Genomic DNA, 24,807 nt, shown 5'->3' on the forward strand with positions numbered 1-24,807 from the left:
GAACAGAATGGAACTAAATACAAACACAGATGAACAGTGACACTGATGAACAGAACACAGGTGATCCAAATGACAATAATGACTAAACAGGTGACAAAACTGAACTGATAATGACAGTAACCATGGATACAAATGAGTGGCGGGAAAACAGAACAAAGGAAGACAAGACTCAGACAGAACACAACTGTGACACATACAGTACAGGTCAAAAGTTTGGAAACATTACGGTTTTTAAAATATTTTTGAAAGAAGTCTCTAATGCTTATCAAGGCTGCGTTTATTTGATAAAAAATACAGAAAAAAAAGACAGTAATATTGTGAAATATTATTACAACTTAAAATAATAGTTTTCTATTTGAATATACTTTAAAAAAGAATTTATTCCTGTGATGCAAAGCTGAATTTTCAGCATCATTACTCCAGTCTTCAGTGTCACATGTGACATCCAGTCTATCACATGATCCTTTAGAAATCATTCTAATATTCTGATTTATTATGAGTGTTGGAAACAGTTCTGCTGCCTAATACATTATAAATAGAATAAAAATAAATATTTTCTAATAATATAAATCTTCTTTACTATCAATTCAACACATCCTTGCTGAATAAAAGTATTGATTTATTTCAAAAAAAGAAAGAAAAAAAATTACTGACCCCAAATTACTGACTAGTAGTGTATATTGTTGTTACAAAAGATTTCTATTTTTAAAACATTTGCTGCTTTTTTTTCTTTTTCTTTTTCTTTTTCTTTTTTTTCATCAAAGTATCCTAAAAAAAAAAGTATCACAGATTATGAAAAAATATTAAGCAGCAGAACTGTTTCCAACTTTGATAATGAATCATCATATTAGAATGATTTCTAAAGGATCATGTGATAGACTGGAGTAATGATCCTGAAAATTCAACTTTGCATCACAGAAATAAATGATAATTTAAAGTAAAATAAATTGAAAACCAATTATTTTAAATTGTAATAATATATCACAATATTAAATTTTTTTCTGTATTTTTGATCAAATAAATGCAGGCTTGATGAGCAGAAGAAACTTCTTTCAAAAACATAAAAAATAGTAATGTTTCCAAACTTTTAACCTGTACTCTATGCTGAGAGAGAGATAAGACAGTAGAGCTGTACGATTCATCTTTAACCCTCTGGGGTCAGCAAACGCGCCAGCGCGTTTTGCTGGATTTTCTTCACATAGCAGCACAATAAACTTAAATTACTCCGTCATTTATGGTCATACAGAAAAAATAAATATGAAAAAGGAATCTGTGAGATGTCTACTTTTGTAGACATACTTTTGCTCATTATTTTTAATGTGACCACGCCCACGCGCGCAAAAGAGATTGACATGCAAATCTCCACGTTAAGGAACGCGAAAGCGCTCATTACCTCAAAAACAAAGCAACAAACTTCATCAGTCTCTGCTTTTCGTCGAGTTTGGAAGACACGCCGTGAGCTTACATTGGATTTACCTCAGAAGAAGAAGAACGCGATTTGAAGACAAGAAAGATGTAAGGTAAGAAATGTAGTCTGAATTATATTAGTTAATGTTATTGTTGCATTAACTTCACATTGCAGTTGAACTGTTGCTAGATATATGCTGAATATTATAATGTTTAGACCCGTGTTTACTGCTAAATACTGTGTTTGTGGATATCTGCTCAAACGTAGATATGTATATGGTAACAATAATGTTTCATAGTTTGGAGCGGCTCGATCACTTCAGTAAATAACGCGCTGGGCGTTTGAAAAGCAAAACGCACCAAACATTAGGCTTCATGCTTTTACTCCAATCTCATTTCATAACGTCATAACGAATGGAAACATTTGAAGTGACATATGAGAATCAATATATTTTTCTCTAGTGTAGTGTTACTGAAGTGTTCCTTTTTAATGACAGATAGGCTGCCTGCTATAGGTTATTGTTATTATTATTATTTTATGCAGCACTGCAGCCTATGCCTACAAGGCACAACAAACCTGCTGTTCATTATATATACAGTATATATGTGTGTGCGTGCGTGCGTGCGTGTGTGTGTGTGTGTTTTGTGATTTTTAAAAAGCAATTTTAACCAGAAAAATCAATGTATTCCCAAAATCGTGCAGCCCTATAGTTTCTCTTGATATCAGCATGTTCACAGCTGTTTTTTGTTGTTGTTGTTTTTTTACAGGGACCAGATGCCCCACTGATGAGTTCTGCTGACTTCAACATTCACATGAGTCTCTGTACATGACCATGGTAAAGTGAAAAATGCACCTACATACATGCTGCTGATGCTTGTCATGGGCGTTTGTAGCATAAAAGAGTGTTACAATAACTTGTTAGTGAACTTATAAGTGCAAATATCCCATCCCATTTTAGCAACCCTAATTCCCACATTGTGGAATTATTCACACTGTGAATTTAACACATTTCTTTGACATTTAAATAACCTATAAAAGATATTTTGCAAGGACACAATGACGAAAATGTGACTTATGTAAGTCTAACATAAAATGATATTGCATTTTAATGTGTGTCTTTGCCACAGACATGACCTGTTCAGACACGTTATGCTTTTTATTCTAAATCACTCACTCATTTATTTTATACAGTTTAAGTAGCAGAAACCTCCGCCAAATAACTCTGATATTTTAATAATATTGTTCGTTCATTGGCCACTTAAAAGTACAATCTGTATTATATTTTTTTCCAGGGATTAATAATAATAATAAAATCCCCCGGTTCACTCCGAGCAGAACCCGTCGCCTATTTTAACGTTTCTGTTCCTGCGTTTCTTCTGTATTATTAACGTTCTGAAACCGGTTTGATTAGAACAAATACAGATTAATAACGTTATTTTATTTTACTTTTTTTTTTGTAGCCTAGTTTATAATAATAATAATAATAATATTTAGGTTATAATACTACTTCTACTAATAATATCTCTCTTTTCTTTTCTTTGTTTAATGCCATGCCAGCTTCTATGGATATATATTCAAGGCGAGAAACAGGTTTTTTATTTAAATAAAACTAAATAAGATGCCAAACGAATTAATTTAAAGTGAAAAAGCCTACATTCCTCATTCGGCACGAATCCAAATGTTTCATTATTTGCGAATCAAGCTGAACTATTAGGCCTATTATGTAGGTTAAGCTTTGTACTTGGCATTACGTAATGTCTCTGTTTCCTTTATAGATCTCTGGAGCGCGCCACAATGAACTGAAACTCAGCACGTTTTCTTTCGTTTTTTAATCTGTAATATTTAAGTGAAATATATTTCAGCCTTTTTTAGAAGAATCTGTCTAATATTTATTTTCCCAACAAAACATCAAATAAATAGAAATAAAAAGGTTTTAGTTTAATTCAATTAACACAAAAATACGACAAAATGGTCATGTCAAAGCTTTTATTTTTTGAAAGTGGTCATACATTTACACTACAGGTTTTTGTGTGTGTGTTTTGTGGCATTATACTGGAATTTTTAGCTTCTACATTCCAGTGTGTCCACCCTGATTCTGAACCACAACTGGAAGAACTTTAAACAGCTTATTTATGTGTTTGTATTTGTATTATGTATTCAGAAGTCTCTGCCGAATAGTTCAGCCTGATCTCAAGGCAGTTTGTACGGTGGTGTATTGCTGACACATACATATTATTTTCCACTCAATTATGTCGTAATAACAAGATGTTATTGTCATGATTCCTGTCTTGTGTTCCCCTTGTCTTGTGTGGACTTTTGTTATTTCCTGTCCTGTGCCATGTTTTGTAGTCCTTTGTAGTTTTTCTTGTTTATTAGTCTCCCCAGGGGTTTCTGATTAACCACGCCACCTTGTTATCTTGTTTAGCTTGTTTGCCTGTGTATTTAAACCTCTGTGCTTCAGTTGTTGTTTGTCGGTCGTTGTAGCTGTTTCCTGTTCCTTGTTCCTGTCCTGAGTTCCTTGTTCAGTTGTTTTCCCTGGATTACCTGTTTGTTTCATTAAAGTAGTGCTTGCATTTGGATTCTCTCTCTGCTTCGTCCTTGCCTCATCTTTACAGTTATATTATGTTGTTAAAATTACTTTTTTTTATTTCTCATAATATGTTAACGAGATGTTATGTCGTTAAAACTATATATTTTCTAGGCCTTTTCTAGGCCATGTGTAGTCGTACAAAATATGCCTTTATCCACATAAAATGTATATAGCCTATCATGTCTTTATCATGTCTTTATCATACTTCTACGTTTGAAAAGCTGAAGCAAATAGTAGCAGCCCCCAATACATGACATTAACGCTTATAACGTGAAAAACGCTTCACGTGGCTTAATGTACTAAGACAGTCATGTTAAAAGATCAAATTCTGTACACACCTTATTAATAAAGCATATGTAGCCTACAGAATAGCAGATGAGCCCAGATTACGAACGCATTGCGTTTAATTACACGTTAAGCGTCTTCGGGAGGGCGGGGTACTGTCACGTGTAGTTGTAGATAACGTGTCCGCTCATGTTTGAACTTTCAGTTTGTGTTTTGATTGGTTCCTGTTTTCCTTTTCTTTTTCCGCCACTCCTTTGTTTCTATGGTTACTATCACTGAGTTAATTTGTCCCAGTGGTGTATGATTAATTATCTCGTTTCTGTTTGCTATATAAGATGCACCCTTTCCTTCAGTCTTTGTCCGATCTCTGTTGTGTTTATGTGTGTTTTCCCTGTCAGCTTGTTCCAGAGTACTATTATTAAAGCTTGAGTTTGTACCTATAATCGGAGTCTTCAGTCTGTTCCTGAGGAAACCACAGTGACACAACATTGTTTGTAGTTATTTGGATTTTTGTTGAAGTAATTGTTGAAGTTAAGTTGAAATAATTTTTTTACTTTGATCCGGCAAAAAAGTTCCCAAAATAACCCCATTTTATTACAGTTGCGTCTTTCTTTCACCTGCACTTCAAGTTTTTGGCACGATTCTCTCACTCATTGAGTTTTGAAAGCGTGAAGTGGAGGGCGGGTCCACCTTTTTCATGTAGCCAATCAAATGAGCTTCTCGCTGACTCTCAATTTACTCTTATCTGATTGGTTCAATAAACATGCCAGTCACCAGAACACATTTTATTCTTCATTTGGCTCAGCATCGTTCTCGTTGCCGAAATGGTACTTTTAATGCACATATAGGCCTACATGAATAAATAAATAAACAAATAAATCATGATTGCTTAATAGGACACTCACACTTGCGACCCATGAACGCCTCTCTAAACTACTGCCTGATTTTACAGTATGAAGCGTCTGTCATAGAAAAACACCATGTGCTGTCATGAATAAGAGAAATGTCTTCTCATAGGATAAGAACACGCAGTCTCATTAATAATACAGACACTGACATGTCATTGATGTACTATAGTGTTTCTCCATGTCATAATCTGTGACATTGACATGATGTAGACTTTAACCCTCTGGGGTCGGCAAACGCACCGGCGCGTTTTGCTGGATTTTCTTCACACCAGACAGTTTCTGGGTCCCATTGACTTCCATAGTATTTTTTTTTTCTACTATGGAAGTCAGTGGGACCCAGAAACTGTCTGGTTACTGACATTCTTCTAAATATCTTCCTTTCTGTTCAGCAGAAGAAAGAAATTCATAAAGGATTGAAACAACATGAGGGTGAGTATATGATGACAGAATTTTCATTTTAAAGTGGAGTATTCCTTTAAATTACTCCATCATTTATGGTCATACAGAAAAAAGAAATATGAAAAAAGAATCTGTGATATTTCTGCTTTTGTATGTGTCCACTTACAATCAAATCAAAACACTGTGCTTTTGTAAAATAAAGAAAATAAACAGGGTGTGCTTTCTGCCTCTCCGTCGCGGTGAACTTTTTTTTCTTGAGCATGTCTATAAACTGAAACAAAGCTCAGCGAATACTTGTCACACATTTATGAGCCATATACCTTTATAAACATTTAAGTGTGTACTTTTAAATGATCGGATTCAAACTGAAAACAAATATTCTCTGTTTAAGTAATATGTATAAAACCAACAAGATGTCCAGTATCTCAAACCCTTGCTCATTATTTTTTATTCGACCAAGCCCACGTGCGCAAAAGAGATTGACATGCAAATCTCCACATGGAACGCAAACGCCCTCGTTACCTCAAACACAAAACACCAAAACACTTCACAAGTCTCTGCTTTTCGTCGAGTTTGGAAGACACGCCGTGAGCTTACATTGGATTTACCTCAGAAGAAGAAGAACGCGATTTGAAGACAAGAAAGATGTAAGGTAAGAAATTCTTAATTATTAGTTAATGTTATTGTTGCATAAACTTCACATTGCATTTGAACTATTGCTAGATATTGGTGAATATTATAATATTTAGACCCGTGTTTACTATACTGTGTCTATGTTTGTGGATATCTGCTCAAACGTAGATATGTATAATATGGTAACCATAATGTTTCTGTTATGAGGATGTGTGGAGATGAACCCAATTGCAGACAGTAGTCACAGCAACACAGTTTATTGTACAAATAACAGGAAAAACAAAGCCCACGAGGGGGCAAAACAAGACAAGACAGGATTACAGGTAACTAAACTAGACTATGACTGACAAACTAGACTATAACAGAAACAGGATCAAACTACTACTTAGACAAGACTCTCAACAGACTTTCAACAGACTTTCTCACGGACAGATCTCACATTGATTAACAATGAACCGGCACAGGACAGCAAACACAAGGGGATAAAATAGGGAGCAACTAATGAAGAACACAGGTGAAAGCAACAAACTAATCAGGAACACAGGTGAAACAATGATGACTAAACAAGGGTAACAAGGGGGCGGGGTAACATGAGACAACGCAAGCACATGGCCAAACAAATGGCCATGTGCTGCACATGAAACATGGGCCTGTCATGATCCTGCCTCAAGACCAGGGAAAATCAGAGACAAGAAGGCAGAATCATGACAGAACCCCTCCCTTAAGGAGCGGCTTCCAGACGCTCCCTAAGGGAACACTAAACACGTGACATGACAGACGGAGACAAGGACACAAACCAACAAAACATGACAAACAACAACAACGGCAAACATGAAAGAACTATAACAGGGTTGGGATGAAAAATCAAAAACAATAAACAAGGCAGAGGAGGTGGAGGAAACACACAATTCTTAAGGGGCAGTCCAGGGTGAACAGGTGGACTAGGGGTCTTGGGAGGACAGGACGATGGCTGATGGCGAGGGGTCCGGGCAGACTTGGATGGGGATACACGAGGAACATTCTTGGGGGAAACAGTCTGTGGTGAAGTGGTGACAGGGGCGTCCGGGGAAACAGACAGAGGTCGGGTGATAGTGGGGACCGCTGCAGCCGGCAGCGGAGCGAAGACAATGGGTGTGACAGGTGGTAAGGGAGCGGAGAAAGATGCAGACTGGGAAGCTGGGACAGGGCTGGACACATTAGCTGGGACAGGGCTGGACACATTAGCTGGGACAGGGCTGGACACGGGCATCTTCCCGTCAGCTGGGACAGGGCTGGACTCCTTAGCAGGAACAGGGCTGGACACATTAGCTGGGACAGAATCCCCGTTCTCAGAGACAGGCTCGGAACCTTCGCTCTCTGAAGCAGACTCGGACCCAGTACTCTCCATCGCCGACTCAGAAACAAAGCTCTCTGCCGTAGACATGGAGACAGCCTTCTCTGCAGCAGACTTGGGTACAGTGCTCTCAGCGGCTGCCTTGGAAACAGCATCGTCTGTAGCGTCGTCTGTGGCCGTCTCTGGAACGTCGCTTTCTGTAGCTGACTTCGGAACAGCGCTCACGGCAGCTGACTGGGATACGGCGCTCTTAGACTCAGGACAAGACATGACGGGGACTTCAAGAATTTGGACCAGACGTTTCAAGTACTCAGACATTGTCTCGGCAGCGACGAGGACAGGCATCCTTTGAGAAGCAGAAACCGACCGTAAGACAGCTTCAGCAGCTGAATCGGCCGCTGCTCTCTCTGCAGCACTCACGACTGTGGGCTCTGGAACAGCGCTTGCAGTAGCGGGCTCTGGAACAGCGCTTGCAGTAGCGGGCTCTGGAACAGCGCTTGCAGTAGCGGGCTCTGGAACAGCGCTTGCAGTAGCGGGCTCTGGAACAGCGCTTGCAGTAGCGGGCTCTGGACCAAGCAGAAACGAAGGACGGGAGGCTCCCTTCCTCCTCTTCTTCCTCCTAGGTCGTGGTGCAGATGCCGTTGGTAGACTGGTGAGTGGTTGGGGAACCATGGCGGAATCTGTGTCTGGCTTAGGAAGATCAGTCTCTAGGAGGGCTGATTCCGTAGCAGAGGACTCTGAAGCCGATTCCCAAGAGGTCCGTCTCCCTCGCTTGCCGAGAAGACCAACGGGAGTGGCTGGGACCTCGGGAGAAGTGGAGTGAGCCTGGTCCCCTTGAGAAACAACAGCCAGGACCCGACCCTCCAGGATCACGGGCAGCTTGACTGGTGGCGACAACACAGTGGGACTCTGCGGCTCCTCCCGAGAGAAACGATCCCAGAGTTGGGCATAATTCTTCAGGATCCACTCACCCTGGGACGAGGATGGAAGGTTGACCCTCCTTCTGTCAGTGGGAGCTGACAACCAGCATTGTTCTCTGAATCTCATTTGTCGCTGGAGCTGGGAGGACATACCGTCTGCTGGGTTCTTTGCTGGCCGGTTCATTCTGTTATGTGAATGTGTGGAGATGAACCCAATTGCAGACAGTAGTCACAGCAACACAGTTTATTGTACAAATAACAGGAAAAACAAAGCCCACGAGGGGGCAAAACAAGACAAGACAGGATTCTGTTATGAGGATGTGTGGAGATGAACCCAATTGCAGACAGTAGTCACAGCAACACAGTTTATTGTACAAATAACAGGAAAAACAAAGCCCACGAGGGGGCAAAACAAGACAAGACAGGATTACAGGTAACTAAACTAGACTATGACTGACAAACTAGACTATAACAGAAACAGGATCAAACTACTACTTAGACAAGACTCTCAACAGACTTTCAACAGACTTTCTCACGGACAGATCTCACATTGATTAACAATGAACCGGCACAGGACAGCAAACACAAGGGGATAAAATAGGGAGCAACTAATGAAGAACACAGGTGAAAGCAACAAACTAATCAGGAACACAGGTGAAACAATGATGACTAAACAAGGGTAACAAGGGGGCGGGGTAACATGAGACAACGCAAGCACATGGCCAAACAAATGGCCATGTGCTGCACATGAAACATGGGCCTGTCATGATCCTGCCTCAAGACCAGGGAAAATCAGAGACAAGAAGGCAGAATCATGACAGTTTCATATTTCAATTCTGCGATTGAATGTATCATATTTTGGAGCGCGCTCTGCGTTGAATGTTCCATATTTTGGAGCGTGCTCTGCGTTTGAATGTATCATATTTTGGAGCGCGCTGTGGGTTTGAAAAGCAAAATGCACCAAACAAAGCCTTCATGGTTTTACTCTAATCTCATTTCATATCATCATAACGAATGGAAACATTTGAAGTAACATATGATAATCAATATATTTTTCTCTAGCGTAGTTGTTACTGAAATCTTTTGGAAGATTTATAGGCTGCTATAGGTTATTGTTGTTATTATTTTATGCAGCACTGCACGTAGCCTATGCCTACAAGGCACAACAAACCTGGTGTTCATTATACATTGTTGGAAACATTTGTGTGTGTGTGTGTGTGTGTGTGTGTGTGTGTGTGTGTGTGTGTGTGTGTGTATTCTGTGAATTTTAAAAAGCAATTTTAACCAGAAAAATCTAAAATCTATTCCCAAAATCGTGCAGCCCTATAGTTTCTCTTGATATCAGTATGTCCATAGGTTTTTTTTTTTACAGGGACCAGATGCTGCACTAATGAGTCCTGCTGACTTCAACATTCACATGAGTCTCTGTACATGAACATGGTAAAGTGAAAATATAACACCTTGGAAATGAAAGGTATTTACAATGTTTTTAGGAATGGCACAAAGGTCTCTGTCTTTGGGTCATTGTTTTCAATAATGTGCTTTTTTGTAATTTGTTGTGTATCTTTGGATTATGTTGTGTTGTAAATAAATCCAAACAATCAAAAAGCCATTCTTTTTTAAATCTCCTCATTCTTTGTGCAAGGTTGCTCAGAATGATAGGGCCTGATAGCTCCTAATAGGGCCATTAGGGGAGGGTCTTTGTCTTTCTCAGGTGTGAAAGCCATACATATTAATTATGTGTTGACGCCTCTTCGCATAAAGCTTTCTTACACAAAACACGTCTTACAAATTTTAAATCAATATATTGTCTTATCTGAATGAGCAGTCAGGATGATTTTCACATAGTTTTGGAGCAAATATTCTAGGCTTCGTGATACAATTTTCAAGTCTTGTGAAGAAATAATCAGTATGGGTTTCATGGCCTTATTTCTGTGACAATTTTTTTTTATATTTTCACAATCCATGCATAAATGTCATTATCTCAAAACTACAAACTTTTACATACATGCTGCTGATATATTATTGTAGCAGAGTTTGTGCTAAATACAGTGTAATCAGACTTTAGCCATGAAAATGTCACAAGTACACAACAAGCACAAATGTCAGAGCATGTCAGAACACCTCCAGGGCCAGAAAACACCTCAGACCCCAGAGGGTTAAACCTGGAGAAAAATCTCTACAGTTTCCAGTTCATTTCCAGTAAAATGAATGGACTATGTTAATCCTGACTGTGCTGAGATTGAGTGTGTTTAAAGTAAAGGGTGTTAAATGTATATCACGATGTCAAAGTGTGTTTTTCAGTGTGAGTATCAGCACTGCAGAATCACCTTAATGAGGAGCAGCTTATGTGTTCAATCATTTACAGATCAAACAAATGAACTCACAGCGGAAGGAGAAATAGAGCAAACGCTTTAAAAATACTACTTCTCTTACATCATATGAACAGACGTAAAAATAATTTGATGAATTTGATCATGTTGTTTTAATAGCTTTGCTTGTAATTAATGAAATAATAGTTATTTCCCTGCATTTTATTCCATTTTGATTTTACTTAATGAACTTAGTGACAGTTTCATGTGAGAGTCACGTATGATCTTACCTCAGTTTCTCCAGTTTACAGTGAGGATTCTCCGGTACAGCAGAGAACAGCTTCACTCCTGAGTCTCCTAGTTTATTATCAGTCAGATCCAGTTCTCTCAGGTGTGAGGGGTTTGGTCTCAGAGCTGAAGCCAGAGCAGCACAACCTTCATCTGTGACACCACACTTCCTTAACCTGTAGAGAACAATGACACACATTAAGCCTATATCCAGAGATAAACATGACACTTGAAAAATAAATAACATAATGCTGTCAATATGAAATATATACAAATTTTCATTAGAAAAAAGTTGTTAAATTACATCAGTTAGGATAAGGGGATTCAACATACAGTTTGTACAGTATATAAAATCATTATTTCTATGGAAAATCCCCATAAAACATGGAAACTAGGGGTGTAACGATACACGTATTTGTACTGAACCATTCGGTACGAGGCTTTCGGGTCGGTACGCATCACGAACCGAACAGTTCGTTGGACCATTTTTCCTGCCGACCAAAATTTCGTTATTTCAAATGTAGTCGCGCGCTCAAGAGACGCTGGTAAACGTAATGAAAGCGGAACGAAACTGCACTACTCGTTATTTTGTGCTTCACGGACCGTTTATCAGTTTGGACCAATGCAGCGCGAGCCGATCTTGACCAAGCAACACTGTTACTACACAGCACTAAGAGATCCAGTAAAGAAAGCATTTGAATTTGCCACTGAAGTATTAACATCTCTGCGAGATCTAGTGACAAGCATTCACATTTCTCCGTTATTAACGGATCAAACAGCGCTGACGTGGATACTGTTGGAGATTTTCCTTTGCCTCATGTAAAATTCTGTATTGCTGTGTCTCAGTCAGAACCCAGGTTAAATCAGGATAAATCAGGTTAAATTAGGTCAAGGGGTCTGTATAGATGAAAGAGTACCTAACAAGCTCAGAGAGAAGATGTATATAGGTAGTTGATAAGATGGTACTAAAAACGTTAATTAAAAATGATGCATGGCATTACAACACTGCAGGTGCAGAGAATCATGTGACCCGAGATATTCCTTAAAAATGGGTATGGCCAAAGATTTTTCCACCAATAGAAAAATTTCTCCGGGAAAGATGATGCTAACGGTAGCGAGCTCTTGAGGTGGAGCAAGAAGAGAAAGATAGCTGATTGGCTACCTAGTGATAAGAAAAGGTATAAGACCTGAGGTTCTGACCATTGCTGATCAGATGAACAGCTGCATCTCACTTTGTTGCTTGTCAATAAAGTTACTTCTTCTGACACCTGGAACTTCGACTCTTGAGAGATTTCTTTGAGACCCGATTTGAGGACTTAGAATTTGCCACAACAAAACCAGGAAGAAACATTGTGCTTTCAAGTAACGTTACGTTGGTTTTATTTCGACATTATGAATAAAATTGCTGCCCTCAAATGTTAATCTGAAATAAAATAAACCTTTGTTTATAGCTACTACAATATTACATTTCATTTTTTTTATAAGGATCTGTTTTTGTTTCATATGCTCCTAAGAAGAGTCAAGTATAGCTCCATCATTGCTCAAAGTAAAAAATGATCAAACTTTATGATGTTAGTTTTAATAAAAAAATAAAATAAAAATCAAGGAAATTTCTCTGGCATTTCTTTCTTTTTGCTGTATCGAAAACGTACCGAACCGTGACACCACTGTATCGTATCGAATGGTGAATTTTGTGAACTGTTACACCCCTAATGGAGACCCAGCGTGTGTGTGTGATTGAGTGTGTGTGTGGTTAATGTATTTGTAAACATTTTAAGGAACTTGTGTGTGTTAGGACTGGGAGAGAAAAAAAACGACTCACCAAACTATCACAAATTTTTGGGTCACGATTTTAAAATATATATTTTTTTATTCCAGAATCAAGATTGATTCAAATTAAATTGCTTTAGTTTTGTCCTTGCTTATAGACGAGGTTGACAGAAGTTAGCCACTTTTGCTCCAACAGTGGATGAAATGTGTCGTTATCTATGAGTGTCGTAATATCTGTCATGAACTGCTCCGAGACACGAAGGTTAAGATCCAAGTGCAGCTTTTATTGAAGGGGTAATCCAAAGGCGTAATCCAAAGTACAGGCAAAAGGTCAAAACACAGGTAGGCAGTCCAAACAAACAAATAAAGAAACAAACTAACAAAACAGGCAGGGACCAGAGGCAAGAGAGTAATCCAGGGACCAGGGCGAGATATTCAAAAACCAGACAAGAAACCAGGGAAAATGCTCGGAAATGCAGACTAACAGTACAACAAGACTTCGCAGTGAGTGAATGAATGAACATGGTATAAATAGACAGACTAACAGGATGAGACAGGTGAATACAATCAGTGAATGAGGTACAGGTGAATGTGATCAGTGATAAGTGATGATGAGTCCAGGCAGTGAGTTATGGGAATTGTAGTTTGTGAGTGAATAGGAGAGTCTTATGTGGAGTGCCCTCTGGTGGCTCTCAAGGGCACTCCAGCTGGTGATCGTTACATAGCCCCCCCTTTAAGGAGCGGATTCCAGACGCTCCTAAACTGTCCAGGAGGGAGGTGGAGCGGAGGCGGACCCGGGGGCGGGATGGAGGGCCAGGCCCGTGGAGCGGCAGAGGACCTGGATACTGCAGCAGGATGGGAGGCCAGGGCGGATCAGGCTGTGCAGGTGACCAGGGTGGAGCAGGGTGTGCAGGTGACCAGGGTGGAGCAGGGTGTGCAGGCGACCAGGGCGGCGCAGGCTGGGCAGGCGACCAGGGCGGAGCAGGCTGTGCAGGCGACCAGGGCGGAGACAACCCTTCAGGCGGCCAGGGAGGAGACGAACCTTCAGGCGGCCTGGGCGGAGACTTTCCCTCGGGCGGCCACGGCGGTGAAGACCCCTCGGGCGGCCACGGCGGTGAAGACCCCTCGGGCGGCCACGGCGGAGGAACTGGAACAGACACCAACGGCTCGGGAACTGGAACTGGCACCACCGGAACTGGCACTGGAACTGGTACCACCGGAACTGGCACTGGAACTGGCACCAACGGCTCAGGAACTGGAACTGGCACCACCGGAACTGGCACTGGAACTGGTACCACCGGAACTGGCACTGGAACTGGCACCACTGGCTCAGGAACAGGAACAGACACAGACACAGACACTGGCTCCGGCTCAGGAACTGGAACAGACACAGACACTGGCTCCGGCTCTGGATCTGGAACAGACACCGGCTCAGGGAAAGGCATGTCGGCAGCCATCTCTGCTGAGGGTAACTCTGCTGAGGACACTGGCTCGGCGGAGACCATCTTGTCCCGAGACACTGGTTCGGCGGAGACCATCTTGTCCCGAGACACTGGCTCGGCGGTGGCCATCTTGTCCGAAGACACAGGTGTGGAGTCGGCCATCTTGTCTGAAGACACAGGCGTGGAGTCGGCCATCTTGTCCGAAGACACAGGCGTGGTTTCGGCCATCTTGTCCGAAGACACAGGCGTGGAGTCGGCCATCTTGTCCGAAGACACAGGCGTGGAGTCGGCCATCTTGTCCGAAGACACAGGCGTGGAGTCGGCCATCTTGTCCGAAGACACAGGCGTGGAGTCGGCCATCTTGTCCAAAGACACAGGCGTAGGAAGAGGAAGAGGAACCGATTCAGGCTCAGGATCAGATTCAGGCTCAGGCTCAGGATCAGATTCAGGCTCAGGAACAGATTCAGTCTCGGCTGGACGAGACTCTGGATGGGCGGACGTGACGTGAAGCTCTGACTCGGCAGGACTGACGTGAAGCTCTGGCTCTGGCTCGGCAGGACTGACGTGAAGCTCTGGCTCTGGCTCGGCAGGACTGACGTGAAGCTCTGGCTCTGGCTCGGCAGGACTGACGTGAAGCTCTGGCTCTGGCTCGGCAGGACTGACGTGAAGCTCTGGCTCTGGCTCGGCAGGACTGACGTGAAGCTCTGGCTCTGGCTCGGCAGGACTGACGTGAAGCTCTGGCTCTGGCTCGGCAGGACTGACGTGAAGCTCTGGCTCTGGCTCGGCAGGACTGACGTGAAGCTCTGGCTCTGGCTCGGCAGGACTGACGTGAAGCTCTGGCTCTGGCTCGGCAGGACTGACGTGAAGCTCTGGCTCTGGCTCGGCAGGACTGACGTGAAGCTCTGGCTCTGGCTCGGCAGGACTGACGTGAAGCTCTGGCTCTGGCTCGGCAAGACTGACGTGAAGCTCTGGCTCTGGCTCGGCAGGACTGACGTGAAGCTCTGGCTCGGCAGGACTGACGTGAAGCTCTGGCTCTGGCTCGGCAGAAGTGACGAGAACAGTCTCTGGCTCGGCATAAGTGACGTGAACAGTCTCTGGCTCAGGATCAGCACGCTCTGAGCTTGACGGGACCAGCAGCGAGGGCTTTGAGCTGGGTAGGACCAGCGGCGAAGAGGACTCTGAACTGGTTAGGACCAGCGATGAAGAGGGCTTTGAACTGGACAGGACCAGCGATGAAGGCTCTGAACTGGACGGAACCAGCGGCGAAGAGGGCTCTGAGCTGGGCAGGACCAGCGGCGAAGAGGGCTCTGAGCTGGACGGAACCAGCGATGAAGAGGGCTCTGTGCTGGACGGGACCAGCAGTGAAGAAGGCTCTGTGCTGGACGGGACCAGTGGTGAAGAGGGCTCTGTGCTGGACGAGACCAGCGGTGAAGGCTCTAGCTTGGCGGGCATGTCGCCTGCTGTCACAGGCGCGGCGGGCATGACGCTCTCAGTCTCAGGGGCGGCGGGCATGACGCATACTGCCTTGGCTTCGGCAGATCTTGCGTGAAGTGCGGGCTCGGCTGGACTGGCGTGAAGTGCGGGCTCGGCTGGACTGGCGTGAAGTGCGGGCTCGGCTGGACTGGCGTGAAGTGCAGACGGTGACATGGCGTGCCACGGAAGGAAGCTCTCCAGACATCTGGAGAGTGCCTCTCTCCAATCCAGACCAGAGAGATCAGGGAGCTCCCTTGGGTCGACCTCCTTAGCCCCCAGCCGGTAGCACAACTTAATTGCCTCGTCACCTAGAGAGCAAGAGGCAGCGAGAGGAACAAACCCCCAGGTGTACTGGAACAGATCGAGGCTATCCAGGGCCAAGGCCGCGATCTGTCCAGCGAACTCCCGGCTCATGCTGGGAAGATCAGGAGAGATCCGTACTGCTGGATTGCTGGAGGTCATAGCTGCTGGATCTGGGTGTGGCGAAGTCTTCTGTCATGAACTGCTCCGAGACACGAAGGTTAAGATCCAAGTGCAGCTTTTATTGAAGGGGTAATCCAAAGGCGTAATCCAAAGTACAGGCAAAAGGTCAAAACACAGGTAGGCAGTCCAAACAAACAAATAAAGAAACAAACTAACAAAACAGGCAGGGACCAGAGGCAAGAGAGTAATCCAGGGACCAGGGCGAGATATTCAAAAACCAGACAAGAAACCAGGGAAAATGCTCGGAAATGCAGACTAACAGTACAACAAGACTTCGCAGTGAGTGAATGAATGAACATGGTATAAATAGACAGACTAACAGGATGAGACAGGTGAATACAATCAGTGAATGAGGTACAGGTGAATGTGATCAGTGATAAGTGATGATGAGTCCAGGCAGTGAGTTATGGGAATTGTAGTTTGTGAGTGAATAGGAGAGTCTTATGTGGAGTGCCCTCTGGTGGCTCTCAAGGGCACTCCAGCTGGTGATCGTTACATAGAGAGTAATCCAGGGACCAGGGCGAGATATTCAAAAACCAGACAAGAAACCAGGGAAAATGCTCGGAAATGCAGACTAACAGTACAACAAGACTTCGCAGTGAGTGAATGAATGAACATGGTATAAATAGACAGACTAACAGGATGAGACAGGTGAATACAATCAGTGAATGAGGTACAGGTGAATGTGATCAGTGATAAGTGATGATGAGTCCAGGCAGTGAGTTATGGGAATTGTAGTTTGTGAGTGAATAGGAGAGTCTTATGTGGAGTGCCCTCTGGTGGCTCTCAAGGGCACTCCAGCTGGTGATCGTTACAATATCCATTTCAAGTGGACGCGTGGAAGAGACGTGTGACTGAAAGCACTGAAAGCCCTCGCGCTGCTCATATTGTCACGGTGTGGTGCAGGCAGAAGAAGACGAAGGAGAATCAAAAGTTCCAATGTTAACTTTGTTGTGGCAAAAACAATAACTAACAAACAGCATCAAGGCATAAGAAACATTCAGAGTCAAATTGTATTAAAGAGAAGAAGTTTTATTCTCTTTAAGAGGCTTGGTCACACAATCACCGCAGCTACCCAGTGAGAGGAGCAAGAACCTAATCACACAGAAAACAGAGTCTTTTATACCTATTGTCTCTTCTCCTGTAATTTTCCGCTCCCCTAGTAAACCAGATCTAGCTGGATTTAAGAGATACAGTGGTCCTTCTAACACCCCCAACCTCCCCCCCACCCCCACCCTTCACATATTTTCTTCACATAGTAGCACAATAAACTTAAATTACTCCGTAATTTATGGTCATACAGAAAAAAGAAATATGAAAAAATAATCTGTGAGATGTCTACTTTTGTATCATACAGAAAAAAGAAATATGAAAAAAGAATCTGTGAGATGTCTACTTTTGTATGTGTCCACTTACAATCAAATAAAAACATTGTGCCTTTGTAAAATAAAGAAAATAAACAGGGTGTGCTTTCTGCCTCTCCGTCTCGGTGAACTTTTTTTCTTGAGCACGTCTCTAAACTGAAACAAAACTCAGCGAATACTTGTCACACATTTATGAGCCATATATCTTTATAAACATTTAAGTGTGCACTTTTAAATGATCGGATTCAAAATGAAAACAAATATTCTCTGTTTAAGTAATTTGTTTAAAACCAACAAGATGTCCAGTTTCTCAAACCCTTGCTCATTAGTTTTAATTTGACCACGCCCACGTGCGCAAAAGAGATTGACATGCAAATCTCCACGTGAAGGAATGCGAACTCGCTCATTACCTCAAACACAAAGCACCAAACTTCATCAGTCTCTGCTTTTCGTCGAGTTTGGAAGACACGCCGTGAGCTTACATTGGATTTACCTCAGAAGAAGAAGAACGCGACTTGAAGACAAGAAAGATGTAAGGTAAGACATGTATTCTGAATTATATTAATTAATGTTATTGTTGCATAAACTTCACATTGCAGTTGAACTGTTGCTAGATATATGCTGAATATTATAATGTTTAGACCCATGTTCACTGTTAAATACTGTGTTTGTGGATATCTGCTCAAACGTAGATATGTATATGGTAACAATAATGTTTCATAGTTTGGAGCGGCTCGATCGCTTCAGTAAATAACGCGCTGGGCGTTTGAAAAGCAAAACGCACCAAACATTAGGCTTCATGCTTTTACTCCAATCTCATTTCATAACGTCATAACGAATGGAAACATTTGAAGTGACATATGAGAATCAATATATTTTTCTCTAGTGTAGTGTTACTGAAGTGTTCCTTTTTAATGACTGATAGGCTGCCTGCTATAGGTTATTGTTATTATTATTATTTTATGCAGCACTGCAGCCTATGCCTACAAGGCACAACAAACCTGCTGTTCCCTTTCGTGGTCACTACGAGTTACGTCAGTGACAACGAATGGGGTTTCGCTTAGAAAGCCTATCATCTTCGAGTATATAAAACGAGCCAATGGCAATGAAATGCCATGGGTCTGCAGAATTTGCATAGCGTAACTCCGCCCCACCCTGTGGGTATATAAGGAAGTACGCCGGCAACATGCAGATATGTTTTCGCTTCGGAGCCAAGTTTATTCACTTCACTCCACAGCCAATTCTGAGTTCATCTCTATTTCTCGTCGAGACGAGCCTCTCTCCAGGTGTTGGTGTGACAGCGAGTTCCAGCGAGTACACATTCCCTGCTTATCTGTGCAGTGATTTGCCAGTGTTTGTGTGTTCATCTCCCTGGACGCTTCAACACTCTGCGGAGAAATCTCCTTTCACAAAAGAGCATTGCACGCGGCATGTCTTTTTAAAGATGCCTCGCCCGTGCACTTCTGGTTGCGGTCGCATCATTTCTGATTCTGATGGGCACAATCGCTGTTTTGCGTGTCTGGGCGTTGACCACGCTACGGCAGCACTTGTGGATGAATCATGATCCCATTGCGGGAACATGACCATCGCGCTGTTGCGGTCGAGACTCAATGACCTCGTTCGAGGGAGAGTCCCCTCATCCGCACCCCGATCTACGAGCTCCGCGAGAGCTGGTCCTTCGGTTGGCGGCCAGGGTGACTTGAGGGATACAGTGTGGAATAAAGCGCCGACTATTTTACGCTCCACACCCCCCTCTAGCACAGTGCAACCCGTGAGCGTTCCGATTGACCCCGCGGTATCATCTGTCGGCGTGCCGCGGGTCTCTTTCGGCGCTCCAGATGATGACGAGATGTCAATCGCTGCATCACAAGGTGGCCGTGAGTCCTCGGGAAGTGAGGATTCGGCTGTGCTGCCGCCTTCGGGTGTGGTCTGGGCAGCTGCGGCCATTGGCCTCGAGTGGTCTCCGCCACCCGGTCCAGTGCGCTCGCGGGTGGACGATTGGTTTTTAGGTGCGGCCGCTGATCCCCGTAAGCATCCAACCCCAATGCCATTCTTCCCGGACGTGCATGAGGAGGTCACAAGGTCCTGGAAGGCACCCCTGTCTTCCCGTGATCACTCGGCGACCTCCTCCGCCTTGCCTCCTCTCGATCAGGCGGCTGCCAAAGGGTACACTGGGGTTCCCCAGGTTGAACGCTCTGTTGCGATGCAACTGTGTCCACAGAGTGCTTCTTCCCGCGGCGACCCTAAGAACCCCTCCAAGGCCTGTAGGTTCTCCTCCACCCTTGTGGCTAGGCCTACAGAGCTGCGGGGCTGGCAGCCTCCTCACTGCATGCCATGGCCACTCTGCAGGTCTACCAGGCCCAGATGCTCAGGGACATGCACGAGGGGAGGTCTGACCCAGGGCTCTTTGATGAGCTGCGTGCCGCCACCGACCTTGCTCTCCGAGCGACGAAGGTGACCGCACGCTCCCTGGGTCAGGTGATGTCCACATGTGTGGTCCAGGAGCGACAGCAACAGATACCAGGCAGTTTGTACGGTGGTGTATTGCTGACACATACATATTATTTTCCACTCAATTATGTCATAATAACAAGATGTTATATTATGTCGTTAAAACGACATCTTTTTCTGTAATAACGAGATATGTCATTTTAACAACATCTTTTCTCATAATAACGAGATGTTATGTCGTTAAAACGATATATTTTCTAGGCCTTTTAAGGACATGTGTAGTCATGTACAAAATATGCCTTTATCCACATAAAATGTATATAGCCTATCATGTCTTTATCATACTTCTACGTTTGAAAAGCTGAAGCAAATAGTAGCAGCCCCCAATACAGGACATACAAAACGCTTCACGTAGCTTAATCTACTAAAACAGTCATGTTAAAAGATCAAATTCTGTACACACCTTATTAATAAAGCATATGTAGCCTACAGAATAGCAGATGAGCCCAGATTACGAACGCATTGCGTTTAATTACACGTTAAGCGTCTTCGGGAGGGCGGGGTACTGTCACGTGTAGTTGTAGATAACGTGTCCGTTCATGTTTGGACTTTCAGTTTGTGTTTTGATTGGTTCCTGTTTTCCTTTTCTTTTTCCGCCACTCCTTTGTTTCTATGGTTACTATCATTGAGTTCATTTGTCCCAGCGGTGTATGATTAATTATCTTGTTTCTGTTTGCTATATAAGATGCACCCTTTCCTTCAGTCTTTGTCCGATCTCCGTTGTGTTTATGTGTGTTTTCCCTGTCAGCTTGTTCCAGAGTACTATTATTAAAGCTTGAGTTTGTGCCTATAATCGGAGTCCTCAGTCTGTTCCTGAGGAAACCACAGTGTGACAACATTGTTAGCAGTTATTTGGATTTTTAATTATTTTTTTTTAATTAAGTTAATCAAAAAGATTGTGATAATCTGTGATTTAATCATGTAAAAAACATCTTTGGTTCAAAGAGTATTTTTAGTTTCAACTGACCATAGAAATTTGATTTGTTCAAACTCACTTGAGAAAAAGTAAATCGATTACTTGTAATAAGTTGAAGTAATTTTTTTTAGTGATTATATAAAAGCTGATATAACAAATTAAAACTATATATCACATAAAAATATAGAAAAATTGTAAAAGAAGAGGTTAATGTAATGAACAATAAAGAGTCATGACAACTGGAGGATTTTACAGCGGACAGTGAAATTCCTACCAGATCATTGAACACAAATCTGTATTTTCCCTTTAACAGTATACATGTTTATACATTCACTATAAATGCATATATATGATAATCATTTTCTCATAGAAATGTCATAAAAACCGGTTGCGTAGATCACAAATCTACGTACCTTCAGGACACTGACAATAAAGATGGATAGTGACAGAGAAGTTACACACACACAGTTTGATTGTGTCGGTAGTTTCTTATGAAGGTATTTTTGGTGCAAATCAACTGAACATCTGTGACAGTGAAATTTGTAGTTGTAGAGAATAGCCACACATGTGTATCAGTACATTTGAAGTCACAGACTTCCTCTTCCACAAACACAACACAACACTTACACCTTCTCAAATTCTTCATTGCAGGTGCACAAATCCTATTATAAAAATGTTTGCTACAGTTGCTGCAGTGAATATGGTGCAAAATATGAAGCCATAAAGATTTGCATGCGCAGGCTAAGATTTGTGAAAGTGCACATAAGATTGCAAGCATAAATTAAATTTGCATGTGCAAGAGAAGATTTGTAAAGGTGTAAATTGCCTTTGAAGTGTAAGAAAAAAATATTTGCAGCATGTTACTGTTATTCGTAAGTGTAATGCTTGTATTGTGAAACTGCAGCTTCATGCTAACGCAAAATAAATAGGATCTGTATTCTTCTGACTTCCATTTTTCCACGCTTACACTTTTGGCATGTTTTTTTCGCACAAATACGGCCAAAAGCACAGCAAGCATGTGAACAGCAGGAACTGCAACACAGATTAATCACGTAAAATCAAACTTTGTGTAAAAAAATTAACTGTTGCAAATGTCTAAATGACTTCTTGTGTGCATGGGGAAAAAAAGTTCCCAAAATAACCCCATTTTATTACAGTTGCGTCTTTCTTTCACCTGCGCTTCAAATTTTTGGCACGATTCTCTCACTCATTGAGTTTTGAAAGCGTGAAGAGGAGGGCGGGTCCACCTTCTTCATGTAGCCAATCAAATGAGCTTCTCGCTTACTCTCAATTTACTCTTATCTGATTGGTTCAATAAACATGCCAGTCACCAGAACACATCTTATTCTTCATTTGGCTCAGCATCGTTCTCGCTGCCGAAATGGTACTTTTAATGCACATATAGGCCTACATGAATAAATAAATAAACAAATAAATCATGATTGCTTAATAGGACACACACACTTGCGACCCATGAACGCCTCTCTAAACTACTGCCTGATTTTACAGTTTGAAGCGTCTGTCAGAGAAAAACACCATGTGCTGTCATGAATAAGAGAAATGTCTTCTCATAGGATAAGAACACACAGTCTCATTAATAATACAGACACTGACGTGTCATCAATGTACTATAGTGTTTCTCCAGGTCATAATCTGTGACATTGACATGATGTAGTCTTTAAACCTGGAGAAAAATCTCTACAGTTTCCAGTTTCACCTTAAAATTAAAATGAATGGACTGTGTTAATCCTGACTGTGCTGAGATTGAGTGTGTTTAAAGTAAAGGGTGTTAAATGTATATCACAATGTCAAAGTGTGTTTTTCAGTGTGAGTATCAGCACTGCAGAATCACCTTAATGAGGAGCAGCTCATGTGTTCAATCATTTACAGATCAAACACATGAACTCACAGCGGCAGGAGAAATAGAGCAAACGCTTTAAAAATATTAATTCTCTTACATCATATGAACAGACGTAAAAATAATTTGATGAATTTGATCATGTTGTTTTAACCTGTTAAGCTTCACCAGTGCGTCGGCGCACTGAAGCATTTTTTTTATTTATTTAGTTCAAAGTTACTATTAGATTTAACGTTATACCTTGACAAACTATACATCATTAAAAAGATATAAGACTCAAGTTTCAGTATTTGACCACTATTGTATTCTGAGAAACTTATAGTGACAGTTATGTCTTAATTTGTGTCAGGAGTTATGAAATGAAAAAATGAGTCGATACCTTTAATATGAATTATGAGCGTCAGCCTCTCCCATTAAAAAAAAAAAGTCTGTGCTGTCGTCATGACAGTGCTTGACAAAACAACGTTGCTCAGGGCTTTAGCTCAAAAATGTGCAGATTTGGAGAAATATTGATAGATTCTCATAGATTTGCATCATATTTCTATAGACAGGAATAATATTTATTGAATTTATACCCAAATGCGTCGATGTAATCATTATGAGCGCTTAAAACTCTGATCTATTGTGTTTTCAATCCATACCAGCAGCCGGAGGGCGCCCTATGCACAATAATACTCCATATATGGAACATGAAGAAGAGCCATAATCATGTGACATTCCAGGAAGTCACAGACACATTCAAAGCTAACAGAGATCGCTGTAACATGCAAATAAAGACTTTTTGAAGACAATAAACATGATTGCAATGATATTTGATTTACCTGTGTTCTTCAAGCCATGCCAGGTATTTTCATAATAATAGATTATATTTATAATGTAATGCTAATCGATATAGACTTTATCATCGTGCAGAATACTATAAAATAATATATTTTCTGTCAGATTTTTTTATCTGAAGCCAAATTAGATCACAGAAGATTTTTTAAAACACTCGACTTGCGTTATAAAGTAAGTTTGGAGCACAAACATGGTTTTAATCTCATATATTGTCGTGTATTGATGGTGTGCTAAGCTAACATGCTAGCTAGCTCTAGGTGCACCTGCAGTTATTCTTTTATGATTTTTTTCTAAATAGGAATCCTTACTGAAATGTTTCTTTATTCAAGAAGTGCATTTGATACAGTTTCAAATGTGAAGTGAGAACTTTGATAAAAGAAATTAGGGATTGAAACCCTATGAATAGCCTGTGAATAGCCAGTCGTTAGTAACTATAATGCAAACAAAAGAAATGCATATTTAGAGCCATAACCAGGCTGGAGAGGTGTGAATGTGTGCAGGGGAGACTGAGACTGAATGGGGCTCGTTTGCACCACAAAACAATAGAGACAAAAGACTGAATAGATGACTTAGAAGATGACTAAACATCAGTAGCATTTTAGAGTCTAATCAAAATAAAGTCATATGACATGATCTTGAAAAATATTTAACTAAATACAGAGTTTTAGACTTATCATTTTCAGATTTTAAATATAACATGGTCACACATGTGGCTTTAGCTGTAGTGCATTTCAAGATTGCTACAGTGCCAACTTCAATTTTATTTTCATGAAGATGTTTCATAAAAATAAATTTCTAATAACTTTACAAAACTTTGAAGCTATTTAAAACATTTTTTTTCATTATGACAATAATTAATTCTACATTTACAAACTGATTTTAGTGCAAAGGGTTCATGAACTGTATCTGTTTCAGTTTGGGTATGTCATTTCTGGGGATTTTTCAAAAGTGGGGTTGCAGCTTAACAGGTTAATAGCTTTGCTTGTAATTAATGAAATAATATAGTTATTTTCCTGCATTTTATTCCATTTTGATTTTACTTAATGAATTCACAGTGACAGTTCATGTGAGAGTCAC

At 41.7% G+C, this 24,807-nt stretch overlaps 1 protein-coding gene and 1 long non-coding RNA gene across 23 annotated transcripts in view; one reads left to right on the forward strand and one right to left on the reverse strand.

Annotated features, from left to right (window-relative positions):
• LOC309484380 (protein NLRC3-like) overlaps window positions 1–24,807 on the reverse strand; it is a 93,634-nt gene that overhangs the window by 29,010 nt on the left and 39,817 nt on the right. For 15 of the 21 annotated variants that reach the window (XM_082150665.1, XM_082150664.1, XM_082150658.1 and 12 more), the window contains one exon: window positions 11,079–11,252. The exons of the other annotated variants lie outside the window; for them this stretch is intronic. In XM_082150665.1, the coding sequence (XP_082006791.1) occupies window positions 11,079–11,252 (174 nt within the window). The remainder of the gene's footprint in view (window positions 1–11,078; window positions 11,253–24,807) is intronic. 21 annotated transcript variants of the gene reach the window in all.
• LOC309484526 lies at window positions 573–24,783 on the forward strand. 2 transcript variants are annotated; one of them, XR_014200889.1, is made up of 3 exons: window positions 573–4,813; window positions 21,003–23,049; window positions 24,707–24,783. It is a non-coding gene; the product is annotated as an uncharacterized lncRNA (long non-coding RNA). The 2 variants fall into 2 exon arrangements; XR_014200890.1 differs by having other exon boundaries at window positions 573–3,681; window positions 20,250–23,049.

This window comes from Leuciscus leuciscus (assembly GCF_965113295.1).
Source record: "Leuciscus leuciscus genome assembly, chromosome: 20".
NCBI classification, from domain to species: domain Eukaryota; kingdom Metazoa; phylum Chordata; class Actinopteri; order Cypriniformes; family Leuciscidae; genus Leuciscus; species Leuciscus leuciscus.